This window comes from Staurois parvus, unplaced genomic scaffold (genome assembly GCF_062004578.1).
Source record: "Staurois parvus isolate SC_StPar_1 unplaced genomic scaffold, SC_StPar_1.0 ptg000105l, whole genome shotgun sequence".
Classification (NCBI taxonomy): Eukaryota; Metazoa; Chordata; class Amphibia; order Anura; family Ranidae; genus Staurois; species Staurois parvus.
In genome coordinates this window covers 247552-266033 of record NW_028317901.1, presented here as the reverse complement: position 1 = coordinate 266033, position 18482 = coordinate 247552, and the positions used below count along the sequence as shown (strand labels likewise).

The 18482-nt window shown below is 43.2% G+C and overlaps 2 protein-coding genes across 2 annotated transcripts in view; both read left to right on the top strand.

The window, feature by feature from the left end:
* SNUPN (snurportin 1) overlaps window positions 1–3126 on the top strand; it is a 33782-nt gene extending 30656 nt beyond the window's left edge. The window contains exon 9 of the mRNA XM_089671353.1: window positions 2597–3126. Coding sequence (XP_089527479.1) covers window positions 2597–2941 — 345 coding nt within the window. The 3' untranslated portion in view covers window positions 2942–3126. The remainder of the gene's footprint in view (window positions 1–2596) is intronic.
* A 13499-nt stretch (window positions 3127–16625) lies between these two features.
* Window positions 16626–18482, top strand: part of PTPN9 (protein tyrosine phosphatase non-receptor type 9) — a 61195-nt gene continuing 59338 nt past the window's right edge. Inside the window, exon 1 of the mRNA XM_089671352.1 lies at window positions 16626–16930. Coding sequence (XP_089527478.1) covers window positions 16898–16930 — 33 coding nt within the window. The 5' untranslated portion in view covers window positions 16626–16897. The remainder of the gene's footprint in view (window positions 16931–18482) is intronic.

Here is an 18482-nt window from a genome sequence, read left to right as displayed (position 1 = left end):
TATGTGCAAAGCCCCTGAGATTCACCAGCTGTCATGTCAGATTCTCATACTTAACATTACATAAACTTCCAGCTCCAAAATAACAATAACAGCATCAAACACAAATCCCTGTAGTTTACTACTCTGCTGAAGAGAAAAATCAGCCGTTTTGAAATATCACCTTCAAATAAATGTATGCAGTGAACTCTGGATAGTACCATTATCCATTTAAAGGTGATATTTACATTTTACACTTATGCTGAGTATGCTGCCAGAGACTGTGACAGTTAAGAGTAGACCCTTGATCAGTAACCTGTTTTAACCAGATTTTTGATCCTTCATTCAGTAGTGGTTAATTGACCAAATATCCAACTTCACAGCAAATTCTTATGAAGACTTTATTCCTCATTGTGTGAAAAACTCTGTAGATGGTCTCAAACCTGACCATTGTTGCCTTGGTTATGTTTTGTGATTATTAGTACCACATCTAAAATGATAAATTTTGTTTTAAAAGTGAGCCTGTACTCAACTTACATCTTAACAGTAAGGGCTCATTACACTTGCTTTGCTGTTTCAAGCACAGCCATGCAGATTGGGGGGGGTGGGGGGGGGGGTTGCACACAGCAAGCGGTATATCCCACAGAGCACAATGGTATATAATTCCTGCTGCTGTGTATGTACACCCTGGCCATGCTGCTGCCTCTGCATCAAAAGGGGGAGCGGTTGAGGAATGATAAAAACACTGCTCAGCCGTGGGGTTTTACCTCCCCGCAAGTGCAAATGAGGCACAAAGTCTTGAATAAGACTAGATACCACAGTCTACCCACCTGTTACCTTTTATTAGTCAAACGATTCTCTTTTGTGACCCTTCAGTTTCACCTGACCTTCCATGGCATAATGACTAAACCCTGCCAACTGCCAATGGCACTGCTTAAACAGTTAAAGCAGGTTTTTTTCAATTAATTTTTCTTATTCAAATGTTTTTAATTCACATGTACAAAAGCACTGGCAACAAACCAGACAAGTAAGAAACTGCCACCTGAAACTAGTGCAGCATACTTCTCATCCTAAGCGTGAGTTTGTATGCAAGTACAAAAACTGATTGAAGACAGAAATAAAGAGTCCAAACACCTCTCCAGGGAGTGAGGAGCAAAGAAAATTCTGCAGAAGGGCAAATCCAGTACACTATAGCATATGTAGACAATCGGGTCAAACTCTGTATATTCTAAAAATTAACAGTAAGGACAGAATATAGTACAAGGTTATCAGTCATAGGTAGTAAAAGGAGAGTTAGGCTATGTTCACACTAGCGTTGTGTGCAGGCAGCAGAGAGGCGTTTTGGAAGCGTTTTTACCGCTTCCCAAACGCCTCTGCCAATTCTGCACATTACAGCACGTGCTGTTCTAACGGGAGCGTTTGCGTCGCTGCAAAATGGACGCCTCTGGTCGAGTCAGGAGGCGTTGAAGCCTCCTATTCTAGTCTATGGTGCCGCTCCGCAAACGCCCGGCCGGCGGTTGCGGGGCATTTGCGGAGCGGTAACACCACTCAAACTGCATTATAGGCGTTTGTGGGGCGTTAACGCTCGGCAAACGCCTAGCAACCGTGCTAAACCGCACATGCGGCATTTGCCGAGCGTTAAAAAACGCTCCGCAAATGCCAGACCAACGATTGCCAAACACTATAGGGGCGTTTGGCAAGCGTTGGTAAAACAGCCAAGTGTGAACGAGCCCTTAATCCACTCACCCCAAACCTTGTCAGACTTGAAGAGTATTCTATTTAAATATGTGGTTTTGTAGAAGAGAAGAGCTGTACTCAACAAGGCTTTCCAGGCTGCCATGGTAGGCGCCAGAGCCATCTTCCAGGACAAGACAATAAGTTTCCTAGTGTAGTAGAGCAGCAGCATGGGCAAAGAACAAAGGGCATTAGTAGGTGCCATAGCATCTACTAGGCTTAAAAAAAACATAATCTAGCGGAGGGAGTATGAGGAATGGCACTAGTGTCATCAGTGTGAATCCCAACCATGGCACTACCTGCCTGGAGTTTGCATGTTCTGCCTGTGAGGTTTCCTCCAGGTACTCCAGTTTCCTCACACACTTCAAAGACATGCTGGTAGGTTAATTGGCTCCTGTCTAAATTGGCTCTAATTTGTGTATGTATCAATGTGAGTTAGGGACCTTTTAGATTGTACGCTCCTTGAGGGCAGGGACTGGTGTGAATGTACAATATATATCCAAAGCTCTGCGTAAATGATCAGCGCTGTATAAGTACCTATACTAAATAAATAAAATAGTAGTTATCGTCAGACCAGTATGTCTAACCAATAGCATTGAATAGCTGAGCAATCCCAGAAAATGGGTATGAAAGCATCATTAGCATGAGAACAGCAATAAAAGCATACTTGTGCAGGGTCATGGCAGTTGGTGGAACTTTTGTTGATGGAACAGTAGAAGGTAATAGTAGGCCCCTTGTTTTGTCTTCTATTAGATAGGACTTTTATTTTTAAAATTTTAAATTTGAGTATTGATGTAATAAAAGGTATGAGTAGGTTCCAAGGTAGTTGTAACAAAACCATGTCAAATTCATATGTCACGCCTGTCATGTTTTTATTCAATTGTAGGTGGATGGACTTCTTTTCTACCACAAGCACACCCACTACACTCCGGGAAGCACTCCACTGGTAGGGTGGCTGCGGCCATATATGGCTCCTGACATACTGGGCTTCACTCCCCAACCAGGACCCCTTACAGAGAAGCCAGCATATGCAATGGAGCAAATGAGGCAGATCCTAGAACACAAGAAAGAAGGGAAGGGAACAGCAGAAGGTGGACGATATGAACTAGAACACCTCTCCACGCTCCCTTCAGCTCCATCAGTATTAAGTGAAGGGCAAGAAGGAGAGAATGGATCAAAGACTTGTGTCAACCAAAACTCCTTCAGTTCCACTGGAATGGATTCGTCTTGAGCTGTGATGCCTACTTATACTCTACTGTGGCATGGCTGTTTGCATTACCTTCAGTGGATTGTCTTTGTCTCTTACAGACATCGCTTTCTCTGTCACAAGGAACATTTATTTAAATTTGCCAATGCAGTAACTATTTGTACAGTGTTTAAGGGATTTCTAATAAATTTTTTTATTAAGAAAACAAATCTATTGCTCATGAGAGCAATGTGAAGTCTTATTTGTCAACAGATATTTTACGTTGTCTTCTAAGATTGCTAGAAGAGCTTTACACTATAAGCTTAGAGAAGAATGAAATCTATTCAATCAGTTATGAATATTATAACAAAATATGATCTATACAGACCTTACCTATGGTTCTGTCAGAGATTCCTTGAGCAGTGGTGGATAGATTTCCCACATGACGGTGCCTGCAGAGTTCCGGTACTGATAACACTCACCAATGGGCACTACTCTGACTACCTAAATAACACCACTCTTCCCCAATGACCACCAATTTATCAGGACATACTTTCCCACCAACATCAGCATAAGGAGGAACCTTGCTTGACCACCAAACTAAAGGGAAACTTTTCTTTAGGTGGTAAAGGGGTGCTTTTTTTTTTTTTTTCTCCTTCCCAACCTCCATTGTAAGATAAGCACTATTCCACTGTTGACCACCAATAAAAAGGGCATTTCTTCAGTGCCCATCCATATAAATTTTCTTTTCTTTTTTGGGCAGTATTCTGATTTTGTGTGTAAATATTACTGAAAGTGATATTGTCGTTTTTTAAATTGTATTTATTTCAGGTACTTATATAGCACTGTCAGGGGCAGACTGACAACTCATGGGGCCCCCGGGCAATAGGGGATCATGGGACCCCTGTGTCCTTGCCCAAACTCAAAAAAGCTTATGAAAAAGGTACCAGGGGCATCTCATGGGGCCCCCTACTGATCCCGGGCCCTCGGGCAGTGCCCGAGTTTCCAAATGGTCAGTCCACCCCTGAGCACTGTCAATTTACGCAGCGCTTTTACATATGTATTGTACATTCACATCAGTCCCTGACCCTCAAGGGGTGTACAATCTAAAGTCCCTAACTTACATTCATATACACATACATACTAGGGCCAGTATAGACATGATCCAATTAACCTACAGACATGTCTTTGGAGTGTGGGAGGAAACTGGCGTACCCAGAGGAAACCCACACAGGCAAAGAGAGAACATGCAAACTCCAGGAAGGTGGTGCTGCGGTTGGGATTCGAACCAACGACCCTAGTACTAAATATACCATGAGCTGTAAATTTAATAACGTTTAGTAATGGTTCTCTGAGACCTTTAGATTATTTCAAGGGTTCCTATAAGATAAAAAGGTTGGGAAAGGCTGGTTTTATGTTTAGGCAGGCCATAGACAAAGTGAATTTATTTCCTGAAACCATGAGGAGTGTTGGTGTTGACAAGGGGGATCCCTCCTAGCAGGGGAAGCTGTCCCTGCTGAGAGAACACTGATTACTGCTAGCGATTGTAACAGCTACTAGTGATCATCGCATGTAAAATCTGGCAGGCTAGCTGTACCCAGGTTGATCGATCAATACCAATTAGCAATGGCAATGTTTATATTTTCTTTAGTATAGGTTTAATTTTTGTACTTCGTAAGAGGCACCACAAGTTTACCTTTAAGGCAACCTTTAATGAGGGAAACACATTGCAAAAGCTAGATTCCTAGCTGCTACATTTGCTTCCTGGATTCAATATGTTGAGTCAGATATGCAGATAAAGACTTAGGGGCATTACAGCCAGGCATCCTCTATATATCTGTCTTTACAAGTTTAAATCTGAACTGAATCTGAAGGAATTATTTGTATTGCATATTGTCATCTTGGTCCAGCTTGGTACAATGCAAGTTACCTGATGGATCACTTGGAAAGCTGATATGCACTGTAATGGTGCAACTACAGCGATAGCCACAATCTTCTAGGTCCTGCTCAGGTTCTCTGCATGCAGCTGTCCCACTTCACACACTGATCACAGGGGGTTAATTGCTCAGGACTGTCATTCATAGAACGTCTCATATTTTTTCAATGAATACAAGGCACTGGGGGAGATTTACCAAACTGGTGCACTCAATGTGGTTCACCTGCAAATGGTAGCCAGTCAACTTTTAACTCCAGCTTATTCAATTAAGCTTTGGCAATAAAACCTGGGAGCTGATTAGTTTCTAAGCAGAGCAGCACCAGATTTTGCACACTCCAGTTTTAGTAAATAACCCCCATTGCTTGATTAGATGATCTCAAGATTGTGATGTTACTGACCATCCTCTCCAACTTGTTTAGTCATCGAACCCCTTATATTCACTGAAGCAATGCAGTATGCAATACAAATAATTTCTGAAGTTAAGCTTTTAGATTTTTGTCTCACAGAAGAAAGGAATTATTTGCTACTGCCAAAAGCCCGAAAAGGGTAGATCATCAGTGAGACAGGCACCCACATGGTGTGCTATTAGGATAGGGAAGTATCTAACTCCTGTAAAGGAATCAGGTCCAACGTAAGTATGCTGTTTAAGAGCTGGCCTGAGAGGTAAAACGATCATCTTTTATATGGCACAGTCATACTCTGTAGCACTTTACAGCAGGATATACACATTTTATGTTAACCGCTACTTTTTAACTGTACAGACCAAAAGAAAAGAGAGCATGGATCGTTTTATGTGTCTTGAACTCTGGTAAGTCTTCTGACATCTTTTTTACATTCCCTGCACACATACTTCCCCCTAGAGTTTGTTTGTTGAATTAAGGCACAAGCGGCCAAAAGGAAGGAGACAAAAATAATTAAATGACATTTAGCTACAGTCCGAGGCATACAGTACATTTCTTATGGATTTTTATCAATACAGAACTCTGTGACCATGGTTGTGGTAGCAGCTGCACCGGTTACATATTTCAGGTCTGGACGACTCTCCCTAAAATCTCAGAGCTATATATTTGTTTCCTTACTCCAAACAGCTAGTAAGATTAGAATAGCAAATTCAAAGAATAAAATGTCACGCACCCCAGCAGTGTCCTCCATTCACAGTGCAACTACTTCTTTGGCAATCACTTCAGTTATGCTGTGTATTGGAGAGGTCCTGGAAGCAAAAACTTGGGGTGACCTGTACAAGGCAGTAGCTGTACTGCGTAGCCGGTATGGAGGAAAGGAGAACACTGCCTAGGAGAGAAAGTTCCTGTCTATTAATCACCTAGCCTTAAGCAGTACTTCTCATTTGCCACCGACTCTTTCCAGTTGTCATGGGGACCTGGCAACTGGGAATTGTCCATCGCTGCTGTGTGTGTGCTAGGAAAGTCAGATTCTGGTCAGTTTTGCAAATTGTTCTCTAATTACCTTATAAGTAATCGCTTTCTATTCAGTAAAAAAAAAAAAAAATTCTGAATGGCAAAAGGGGCTGTGCGAATGGCTCTCTGCGTTCCGTGTACCAGATGGGAAGTCGATGCAGCAGCATCCAGGACAAGACAGGATTAAAACAAATGGTCACAATTTAGAATCTATATAGACATCTCTTGAGCTAAAGACTAAAGAAATTTAGCATCTAGATGCTTATACATTCCCGATAAAACTACATAAACATGAAATTCTCCATATAAATTTAGTCTTCTACCCTCAGGGAGTAGGGGTGTAGTTTCCTTCCACCTAATAAGATGAGTAACCTGATAACCTATGGGGTTGGCAACCTTTCAATTATTTATATGCCTTATTATTATTATTGGTACTTGTATAGCGCCATCAAATTATGCAGTGCTTTACATATACATTGTACATTCACATCAGTCCCTGCCCTTGAGGAGCTTACAACCTAAGGTCCCTAACTGACATTCACACATACTAGGGCCAATTAACCTACCAGCATGTATTGGAGTGTGGGAGGAAGCCTGAGTACACGGAGGAAACCCACATAGGCATGAATATGCAAACTCCAGGCAGGTAGTGCCATGGCTGGGACTTGAACCAAGGACCCTCGTGCTGCCAGACAGAAGTGCCAACCACTAAGCCACTGTGCCTTATGATTTGTATACAATTCCCCCTATGCTGTATATTTCCTTTATTATTTTTCAGCCCAAGGGATCCAAAAATATAAAGACTAAATTTATATGGAGACTTTCATGTTTATGTAGTTTTGTATATGATATATTTACATTCCTTTTTTCCCCTCTTTTTGAAGGGATATATATAATCTTTCTCCCTTTTAAACCTATATATGTTTGTGATTAAGCATTCGTGACAGGTAATATTATCATCTTGATATGTGAATTTATTTAAATGTGTATGGATGTATTTTATGGATATTGGTTTTGTATTTCTTTTGATTCTGTACTTTTCTTATAATTTATAGTACCCTGTATTACCTGGGGCTATGCCCATTTGCAAAGTATAAACTGGAATCACTACAGCTTCTTATGACACCTACGCTGCTGTAATGTGATATTTTTTAATATATATTTTTAAAGTGTTGTACAATAAACATGTATATTTTTTATATATAATTTCTGGAGTGGTACCTTTAAAGTCCTAGTAGTTCTAGATGGTAGGGTCTTTTCTGGTTTGTTTCAGTGTCTAATATAAAAGGAAGTGGTACTAGTAAAAACCATGTGGACATTGAGTCAGCCTTGTGCAGCCTCCTTCCCATTCATGTTTTTACAGCATTAAATAAATAATAATATTATATATATACCGTATATACTCGAGTATAAGCCGACCCAAATATAAGCCGAGGTACCTAATTTTACCACAAAAAACTGGGAAAAACTATTGACTCGAGTATAAGCCGAGGGTGGGAACACCAGTGGGAAGAATCGTGCCTCATCATTGGTGTCAGTGGGAGGAATAGTGCCCCATCATTGGTGTCAGTGGGAGGAATAGTGTCCCATTATTGGTATCAGTAGGAGGAATAGTGCCCCATCATTGGTATTAGTGGGAGGAATAGTGCCCCATCATTGGTATCAGTGGGAGGAATAGTGCCCCATCATTGGTATCAGTGGGAGGAATAGTGCCCCATCATTGGTGTCAGTGGGAGGAATAGTGCCCCATCATTGGTGTCAGTGGGGAGGAATAGTGCCCCATCATTGGTGTCAGTGGGGAGGAATAGTGCCCCATCATTGGTGTCAGTGGCAGGAATAGTGCCCCATCATTAGTATCAGTGGGGGGAATAGCACCCCATTATTGGTGTCAGTGGAATAGTGCCCCATCTTTGGTGTCAGTGGGAGGAATAGTGTCCCATCATTGGTGTCAGTGGGAGGAATAGTGTCCCAACATTGGTGTCAGTGGGAGGAATAGTATCCCATCATTGGTGTCAGTGGGGGGGTGGAGGAATAGTGCCCCATCGTTGGTGTCAGTGGGGGGGGGGGGGGTGGAGGAATAGTGCCCCATCGTTGGTGTCAGTGGGGGGGAGGAAAAGTGCCCCATCGTTGGTGTCAGTGGGGGGGAGGAATTGTATCCCATGATTGGTGTCAGTGGGGGGTGGAATAGTGCTCCATGATTGGTATCAGTGGGGGGTGGAATAGTGCCCCATCATTGGTGTCAGTGGGGGGGGGAGGATTAGTGCCCAATCGTTGGTGTCAGTGGGGGGGAGGAAAAGTGCCCCATCGTTGGTATCAGTGACACCAATGATGGGGCACTATTCCTCCCACTGACACTTGCTGACCCCTGTTCCAGTATGGTGCTGCTGCAGCCAGCATATGTGGTTGCAGCAGCACCTAAGCACGGCACACTTACCTGCATCTCCTTCACTCGATTTTCGCGGGGCCGCTCGGCTCCGCCTCCTCGCCGGTGATTGGCCGCCTGTGTGCCTTTCCTGAGCTACAGTTCTGGCGGCCAATCACCGGTGAGAAGGCGGAGCCGATCAGCCGCGCGAACTTCCAGTGGACGAACCGAATGAAGGAGCAGCCGCGCTTCCTGGACCGGATCGTCGCGGGACCGGAGCCAGAAAAGAGACAGCAGCCCCCTGCCCACCCCTGTACTTACCATAGTTTCCCTTCTGTTGGAAGGGGGGGGGAGCCGTCTGCAGACGTTGACTCGAGTATAAGCCGAGGGGGCCGTTTTTCAGCACAAAAAATGTGCTGAAAAACTCGGCTTATACTCGAGTATATACGGTATATCCTTCAAGATGATTTTTTTTTTTTTTTTTGTATTTGCAAAAAGGCTAAGGGGTTCTTTTTTTTTTTTTTTTTTTTTTTTTTCTCATATAGTCATCATTCAAGCGTTTTTAGTGGGCTTCATCCTATTACCTGTTTGTGACCTACTTGTAGGCAGGTGGAGTAGGTGGTTGGGGATGTTGCCGCTTGCCGGAGGAGCAATGATGCTGCTCCATCAGGTTAGCTGAGTTGAAGAGTGATACCACTATCCTGAGCAGGGGCGGACTGACCATTTGGAAACTCGGGCACTGCCTGAGGGCCCGGGGTCTGTAGGGGGGCCCAAGGGATGCCCCTGGTACCTTTTTCATAGGCTTTTTTGAGTTTGGGCAAGGACACGGGACCCATGATCCCCTATTGCCCGGGGGGGCCCCATGAGTTGTCAGTCTGCCCCTGATCCTGAGTTTACTAAATCAATTCCTTCTTCACTCTGGTTGTAAACAAAGTGGTCACATGACCACTGCTTACTACTGGCACTAGAGGGAACCTGACATAGGACTATGTACCCTGCCATGGGCTCCAGGCATCATCTTGGAAGAGCTTGTGTCTGGCCTTGACTTAGGTTTTTCTAGAGATTTTGATGGTCCCTTTGGAGGCAGGTGTGCTATAAATGGCACAATCTGCTTCACAAAGGAGCTCTGGGTTAGGAAGTGTCCTAGGGACAGGAACTGTTTAGTAGAGACAGGTGGTCGTCACAACCTTCACGTTGAGAAGTGGGTCATAGTCCTGTGGGTGCTGGAGAGTCATAATACCAGATTCCTAGCAGGAAATAATCTACTGGCTAAATGGCCAGGACAGCAGCCCATTAGTTAGAAGTGTACTCCTGCATAGAGAACCCTATACTTAAAGCTGAATTCCAGGAAGTCAGCTACTTTGTAAAAACTGCAGGCAAGCTATGAGTTACGTCTAACCAGGTCTGTGCCGCCTGGTAGACTTTTCTTCATTATTCACATCTGACAGGTTTATTGTACTCCAAGAAGATAACTTCTGGAGCTCGAATGCTGCTCACTGTGGTCTGAGTTCCTCCAAGAGCAGAGCCACTGGAACTACTATGCCCACCCCTACAATATGAACTTGAAAAAAACGTTCCTGTCATGTTGTGAATGCTACCTGTCTGCTGGCCATAACTTTCCACAATTTCCTGGATTCTCAGCATGCTTTGCAGCTTCTCCTCTGCCATTTACTTTCAATTTCTAAGGACTACATATCCCATGATACCTTGCTGCTTACAAGCAGTGATTCCTGTACTTACTCCACCTCCTGAAACTCCTCCTCTCTTCTGTAGTTCAGAAGGCAGGCTCTGTGAAATGTGTGACACAGCACTGCCTAGAAATAGTGAATGCATGTCACAGAATTCAAGTAAATATGTGGGGATCTTCACAAAGTAGGTTTAGAAACTTCATGATCATTCAGAGTAATAGGATTAGGCTAGAATGAATTGAAATACAATAGGGAAAGAAATATATGATTTTACATTTTGACCATAGATAACATATTAAGATCTTGAAGTATGCATGGTTTGTGTGATCTTTCTTTTGTAAGCACAGGGCTCGTCTTCTAACTTGCCTGCTGTCAATTATTCCCCAACTGCACAGAAGTGAATGTGAAGACATTGGCATGTTGCTGTATTTGTCAGTTAAAAAAAAAAAAAAAACCTTAAAGGAATTGTCGCCTTTCTCACTTGATAGCTCTGTTACAGAAGAGCACTCGCTACATACTCTGGGCTAATGTGGCCATCCATCTGTCTAGACATTTCTAATGTGCAAGTATCATTTCCAGTGTGTCAACAATGTTAAATTGCAGGGTCCTTGCTACAGTATAGGATGACCATATGTCCATTGAGATCAACAATTTGTGGCCAGATTTACTATGATAACATTCTGATTTCCCTGATGACAACCAGGGACTCCCTCTCTTTAGTGGGATTTCCTCTCACTTCTTGTTATGGCTATGAAACAAAAAATGAAGGGAAATCTTCCTAATGGGACACGGATGGCAAAAACAAACCCGACAGGGGTTAGCACCTTCCTTTTATGCTATTTAAAATGGAAAAAAAAAAGGTTTTGAGTTAAGTTATACATATTATAGAACTAGCCACATGTGAACAACCATTTTAACCAAAGTCATGTGACCTCATTCTTCTTCAAGAGAGAATGTCACCAGCACACTGAGGATCACCAATATGGGTTCAAACATTTTAATGAATGATCACATAGTTACAGCGAGGCAATGTTTTGGAGTCTCTCAGGACCCCTTCATCAGACATGATGCTTGATGAAGGGGTCCTGCATCACTCCGAAATGTTGCCTTGCTGTAACTGTGATCGTTCATTAAAACTTTTGGACCCATATTGGTGATCCTCGGTGCGCTGGTGACATCCTCCCTTGCTGATTCTGTTCGGTTCCAGCTGACGGTCGCTGCAGCACTCACAGCCATTTTTAATGCAGGAATGGGTGCGTTGGGATTGTACACTTTAATTCTTCAATCACAGAGTGGTCTCTACAGCGTTATGCAGAGAACACTTCACAGGGCATTGCAGGCACCACATTGTGGTTCCCATTTTCTGACGGGAATGTATATTATGCAGGTGCAGTGTGGAGTAAACACTAAAGTATCCAGAAGAGAACAGATAGTGACAACAACTTGCTGTTATAAACATGCCCCTATATACTCATTGTCTGATCATACAAAACATACCCACAATGTGTAGCAACATTGCAAACCTCCTCCAGTTGTCATTCACAGGCAACTAGGGCGCTGACTTCAATAAGCCGACTCTGCTTCTACTTAGGAATATGTACTAAATGAGAGTCACACTCCATGATATTATAAACATATTGCTTTATTCCATGAAAAAAGAGAGGTGGCTGAATACATACATAGTGTTTGAACCCGACAAACCACACTCAACGGGCTTGCTCACAGGGATGGGTTACATGCTTTTTCACTGTGAGCATGCTAGTGAGTGAAAGCATATGGCAAGCACAGTTTGCTGGGTGGAGACACTAAGAATGTACAATGTATTCAGCTAGCTTTCTTTTTTTCATGCAATAATGTTTATTTTGCTATGGAGTGCGACTCTCATCTAATGCATACAGTGGGGCAAAAAAGTATTTAGCCAGCCACCAATTGTTCAAGTTCTCCCACTTAAAAAGATGAGAGAGGCCTGTAATTGGCATCATAGGTAGACCTCAACTATGAGAGACAAAATGAGAAAAAAAATCCAGACAATCACATTGGCTGCTTTGGAAAGAATTTATTTGCAAAATATGGTGGAAAATAAGTATTTGGTCACCTACAAACAAGCAAGATTTCTGGCTCTCACAGACCTGTACCTTCTTCTTTAAGAGACTCCTCTGTCCTGCACTCATTACCTGTATCAATGGCACCTGTTTGAACTTGTTATCAGTATAAAAGACACCTATCCACAACCTCAAACAGTCACACTCCAAACTCCACTATGGTGAAGACCAAAGAGCTGCCGAATGACAACAGAAACAAAATTGTAGACCTGCACCAGGCTGGGAAGACTGAATCTGCAATAGGCAAGCAGCTTGGTGTGAACAAATCAACTGTGGGAACAATAATTAGAAAATGGAAGACATACAAGACCACTGATAATCTCCCTCGATCTGAGGCTCCACGCAAGATCTCACCCCGTGGGGTCAAAATAATCACAAGAACGGTGAGCAAAAATCCCAGGACCACACGGGGGGACCTAGTGAATGACCTGCAGAGAGCTGGGACCAACGTAACAAAGGCTACCATCAGTAACACACTACGCCGCCAGGGACTCAGATCCTGCAGTGCCAGACGTGTCCCCCTGCTTAAGCCAGTACATGTCCGGGCCGGTCTGAAGTTTGCTAGAGAGCATTTGGATGATCCAGAAAAGGATTGGGAGAATGTCATATGGTCAGATGAAACCAAAATAGAACTGTTTGGTAGAAACACAACTCGTCGTGTTTGGAGGAGAGAGAATGCTGAGTTGCATCCAAAGAACACCATACCTACTGTGAAGCATGGGGGTGGCAACATCATGCTTTGGGGCTGTTTCTCCGCAAAGGGACCAGGACGACTGATCCATGTACAGGACAGAATGAATGGGGCCATGTATCGTGAGATTGTGAGTGCAAACCTCCTTCCATCAGCAAGGGCATCGAGGATGAAACGTGGCTGGGTCTTCCAACATGACAATGATCCCAAACATACCGCCCGGGCAACGAAGGAATGGCTTCGTAAGAATCCAGATCTCAACCCCATAGAAAACCTTTGGAGGGAGTTGAAAGTCCGTGTTGCCCAGCGACAGCCCCAAAACATCACTGCTCCAGAGGAGATCTGCATGGAGGAATGGGCCAACATACCAGCAACAGTGTGTGCCAACCTTGTGAAGACTTACAGGAAACGTTTGACCTCTGTCATTGCCAACAAAGGATATATAACAAAGTATTGAGATTAACTTTTGATATTGACCAAATACTTATTTTCCACCATAATTTGCAAATAAATTCTTTCCAAATCAGCCAATGTGATTGTCTGGATTCTTTTTCTCATTTTGTCTCTCATAGTTGAGGTCTACCTATGATGCCAATTACAGGCCTCTCTCATCTTTTTAAGTGGAAGAACTTGCACAATTGGTGGCTGACTAAATACTTTTTTGCCCCACTGTATTTCATAAGTCCTATCATGAATGGTTCTCTTGGTGTGGTGCAGGTTTTCTCCTCCATTCTTGGGGTTTCTATCTGAAGTTCATGACTGAACTTCCTAGTACCTATTATTGTTTAGCCGTACACTTTGCACCCCTAAGGGAGGAGGAGCCAGGAGCGCCTGCGGGGGACCCCAGAAGAGGTGGAAAGGGACATCTCTTTGCAATATAACTGCACAGAGCAGGCAAGTATAACATGTTTATTATTTTTTTTCTTAAATTAGGTTTACAATCACTTTAACCACTTGTCCTCCAGAGGATTTACCCCCCCTTCCTGACCAGGCCATTTTTTGAGTTACGGCACTGCGTTACTTTAACTGACAACTACGCGGTGATGCAATGCTGCACCCAAATTAAATTTACGTCCTTTTTTCCCCACAAAGCTTTTCTTTGGTGGTATTTGATCACCTCTGTGCTTTTTTTTTATTTGCACTATAAACAAAAAAGACCAACAATTTTGAAAAAACAAACAATATTTTTGACTTTTTGCTATAAAACATATCCAATAAAAAAATTTTTTTAAAAATCAAATTTTGTCATAGATATAGGCCAAAATGTATTCTGCTACATTTCTTTGCTTAAAAAAAAAAAATCCCAATACGTGTAAATTTATTGGTTTTACATGAAAATTATAGTGTCTACAAATGGTATATATAATAGAATTTTTATTTTTGTTTTTTCATACTAGTAATTGCAGCAATCAGCGACTTATAGCGGGACTGCGGCGGGCATTCTGACACTGGGTGGGAACTGACTAACTGCCACTGACATCCCCAGTGACATTAATACAGTGGTCAGTGCTAATAAAAGGCATTGTACTAATGACACTGGACAGGAAGGGGTTACCTTTTGGGTGATAACTGTGTCTTGTGTGTGTTTTACTGTGTGTATGTTTTACAACGAAGACATGCTGCTTTGAATTTCTCTGTTGTGCAGAGAAATACAAAGCAGCATGTCCTTTCTGGCATTAGAGAGCTGTGTAGTTTACACATAGGTCTCTCCCCTCTTTACTCAGCAATCACGGGTAATCTCCGGCTGGAATCCGGTGATTGACATCCCTACCTGCCAATGGCGGCGTGCGCCCCCCCCACCCATAAATGCAAATCACGTATATATACGTGATTTTATGCAGCCCTGACACCCTGCAGCAGTAGTTCTACTATAGGGCGGTGGGTAAGCAGCTCAACCATGCCTTTTTAATCTCACCCATATCTTGGCATGCTACAGGTTCTCTGCTAAATATTGCTGTTCTATAGGTATCTGTACGTAGCACCTGGGCTTCCCAGGCACTGAAAAAAGCCAGAATTTTACATTTCTTGCCCCTAACACACCTGTGTGCATGATGGCTTATATTATGTAGCATTATTGTCAGGCAGCTACAACAGGACAAGGAAATGGAAACATATATTGTATTGTTATGTATGAAAATAAAAGTGCAAAATTAACTTGCACTGTCCCCCCTTGCTGTAACAGTTCTACTCCCTGGATTCTTACTGTCCTGGACTGGGAACCCCCTTAGGCCTATGACTTACTGCTGTTCCCACCTCCTCAGTTAATGGTTGTGGATGAGAAAGAGTCACCTCTTATCAGTCAATCAATCCCTCTTATTTAGCAGAGAACCTGTAGCATGCCAAGATATGGGTGAAATTAAAAAGGCATGGTTTAACCACTTGCCCACTGCCCTATAGTAGAACTACTGCTACAGAGTGGCAGGGCTGGGCAAAATCACATGTATATACACGTGATTTGCATTTATGGGTATGGGGGGCTCGCATGCCGCCATTGGTGGCTAGGAACGTCGGTCATTCACCGGGTCCAGGTGCGAGTGCCACCTTAAGTCACATCCTGTGGTGGCACACATGTAGGTTCGATCCCAAGCTGGGCTTTGTATGTCTATTGACACACACGGCTCGGCTCCACCCCTCACTCTCTGCTTGCTGGATGTGACTGACAGCAGCAGGACCCAATGAACAGAAGCAAGGCACAACACTGGATCCATACAAGAGGTAAGTATTTGGGGGAAGGGGAGAAACAGGCACTAAAAGGTGTCTTTTTTGTTTTTGTTTTTTTTACCTTAATGCATAGAATACATTCGAGTAAAAGAAAAAACTTTAGAACCACTTTAATGGGGCCACTTGATAGGAGGGGCCAGATTTAGACCTTGGGGGCCCGAGGCACTTCATTGTTGGGGGGGGGCCTCATACACAGAGTTTACATTCTTAATGACAGTCATATATTTTCAAAATGCATGACATGTCATGCTGTGGTCACATGTGCACAGACACATGACGTCATAGGTCACCTTCCTTGAGAGTGTAAGCACTCTGTGTGGTTTGCTTGAGCTGCCAAAATTAATTTTAAAAATGATACAATATAACAGTCCAGAGTAAAAACTTTTACAGATGATGACAGGCAAAAGTATTTCTTCCCACAATTAAAAAAAGAAAGATTTTCTTTTACTATTATATAAGTAATATTATTCTATTTATTTTTAATTACTTTATATAATTTTTTAATATTGTTTTATGTTATTTTTGTATAGCGGGGGTCCCTTCTGTCAAGGTGGCTCGGGGCAGTTGCCCCTTTTTGCCTCCCTATGAATCCAGCACTGCTGACAGATGTTCTAATTCCTCTCCACTCTATCCAAAACTTAAAAAAAACTTTGCCTTTCGTTATACTTGAATTTAGATTATTGCAGCTTTCCTTTCTGAGTTGAAATAATCCAATGAACTGTGTAAGGAGCCTGCGGATGATTGTTGGTGATGATGTGTTGCTTTCCATTAACTTGCAGGATTAATGATTACCACTAGAGGGAGTGTCTGGATTTCTTTTGGATCTCTGTATCTATTTTTATGACTGCTTCCTTTTCCCACACCCCTGTCAAGAAAATGCCTCGTTTATATTAAATCTTCTCTAAGACTTTCCTTCCTTTCTGTTATTTCTGTGTGTGCTGTCTGCAGCAGGCCGCCCTACCAACCTTCTGCTTCTCCCATCTCCAGGCACTTGTATCCTGGTGGCAGAGAGGCCTAGCCATCCCCAGCAAGGCCCTGCAGGATCCCCAGCCTGGAGTAGGAAGTGAGGAGAGACAGGCACAAGGCATGGCACAGGCCCTGACCATGGAGGAGGAGCAGGTAATCCTCGCTAATGTTCTATGTATGTGTATGGAATGTAGAAGATGTCGGGGTGCACACATGGAATGTATTTTAGGTCAGGGTGCACCCACAGAATGTATAAGATGTCAGGGTGCACCCACAGAATGTATAAGATGTCAGGGTGCACCCACAGAATGTATAAGATGTCAGGGTGCACCCACAGAACGTATAAGATGTCAGGGTGCACCCACAGAACGTATAAGATGTCAGGGTGCACCCACAGAACGTATAATATGTCAGGGTGCACCCACAGAACGTATAATATGTCAGGGTGCACCCACAGAACGTATAAGATGTCAGGGTGCACCCACAGAACGTATAAGATGTCGGGGTGCACCCACAGAACGTATAAGATGTCGGGGTGCACCCACAGAATGTATAAGATGTCAGGGTGCACCCACAGAATGTATAAGATGTCAGGGTGCACCCACAGAACGTATAAGATGTCAGGGTGCACCCACAGAACATATAATATGTCAGGGTGCACCCACAGAACGTATAAGATGTCAGGGTGCACCCACAGAACGTATAAGATGTCGGGGTGCACCCACAGAACGTATAAGATGTCGGGGTGCACCCACAGAACGTATAAGATGTCAGGGTGCACCCACAGAACGTATAAGATGTCAGGGTGCACCCACAGAACGTATAAGATGTCAGGGTGCACCCACAGAATGTATAAGATGTCGGGGTGTACACATATAATGTATTTTAGGTCAGGGTGCACCCATAGAATGTATAATATGTGGGGGTACACAAATAGAATGTATATTAGGTTGCGGTGCACACATAGAGTGTGTAATGTGTCAGGGTACACAGATAAAAATGTATTTTAGGTCAGAGTGCACCCATAGAATGTATACGATGTTGGGGTGCACACACAGAATATATATTATGTCAGGTTCAAGCTTAGAATGTATAATATGTCAGGCTCCGGGTGCACACATAGAATGTGTAAGATGTCGGGGCGCACACACAAACTGTATAATATGTCGGGGCACACACTCAATATGTATAAGATGTTGGGGTGCACACATAGAATGTATAATGGGTCAGGGTGCACACTTAAAATGTATAAGATGTTGGGGTGTACGCATGGAATGTGTAAGATGTCGGGGTGTACGCATGGAATGTGTAAGATGTCGGGGTGTACGCATGGAATGTGTAAGATGTCGGGGTGTACGCATGGAATGTGTAAGATGTCGGGGTGTACGCATGGAATGTGTAAGATGTCGGGGTGTACGCATGGAATGTGTAAGATGTCGGGCTGCACACATAGAATGTAGAAGATGTCGGGTGTACACTTAGAATGTAGAAGATGTCGGGTGTACACTTAGAATGTAGAAGATGTCAGGGTGCACAGATAGACTGTGTAAGATGTCGGAGTGCACCCTCAAAATGTATAAGATGTCGGGGTGCACACATAGAATGTATAATGGGTCAGGGTGCACACTTAGAATGTATAAGATGTTGGGGTGTATGCATGGAATGTATAAGATGTTGGGGTGTACGCATGGAATGTGTAAGATGT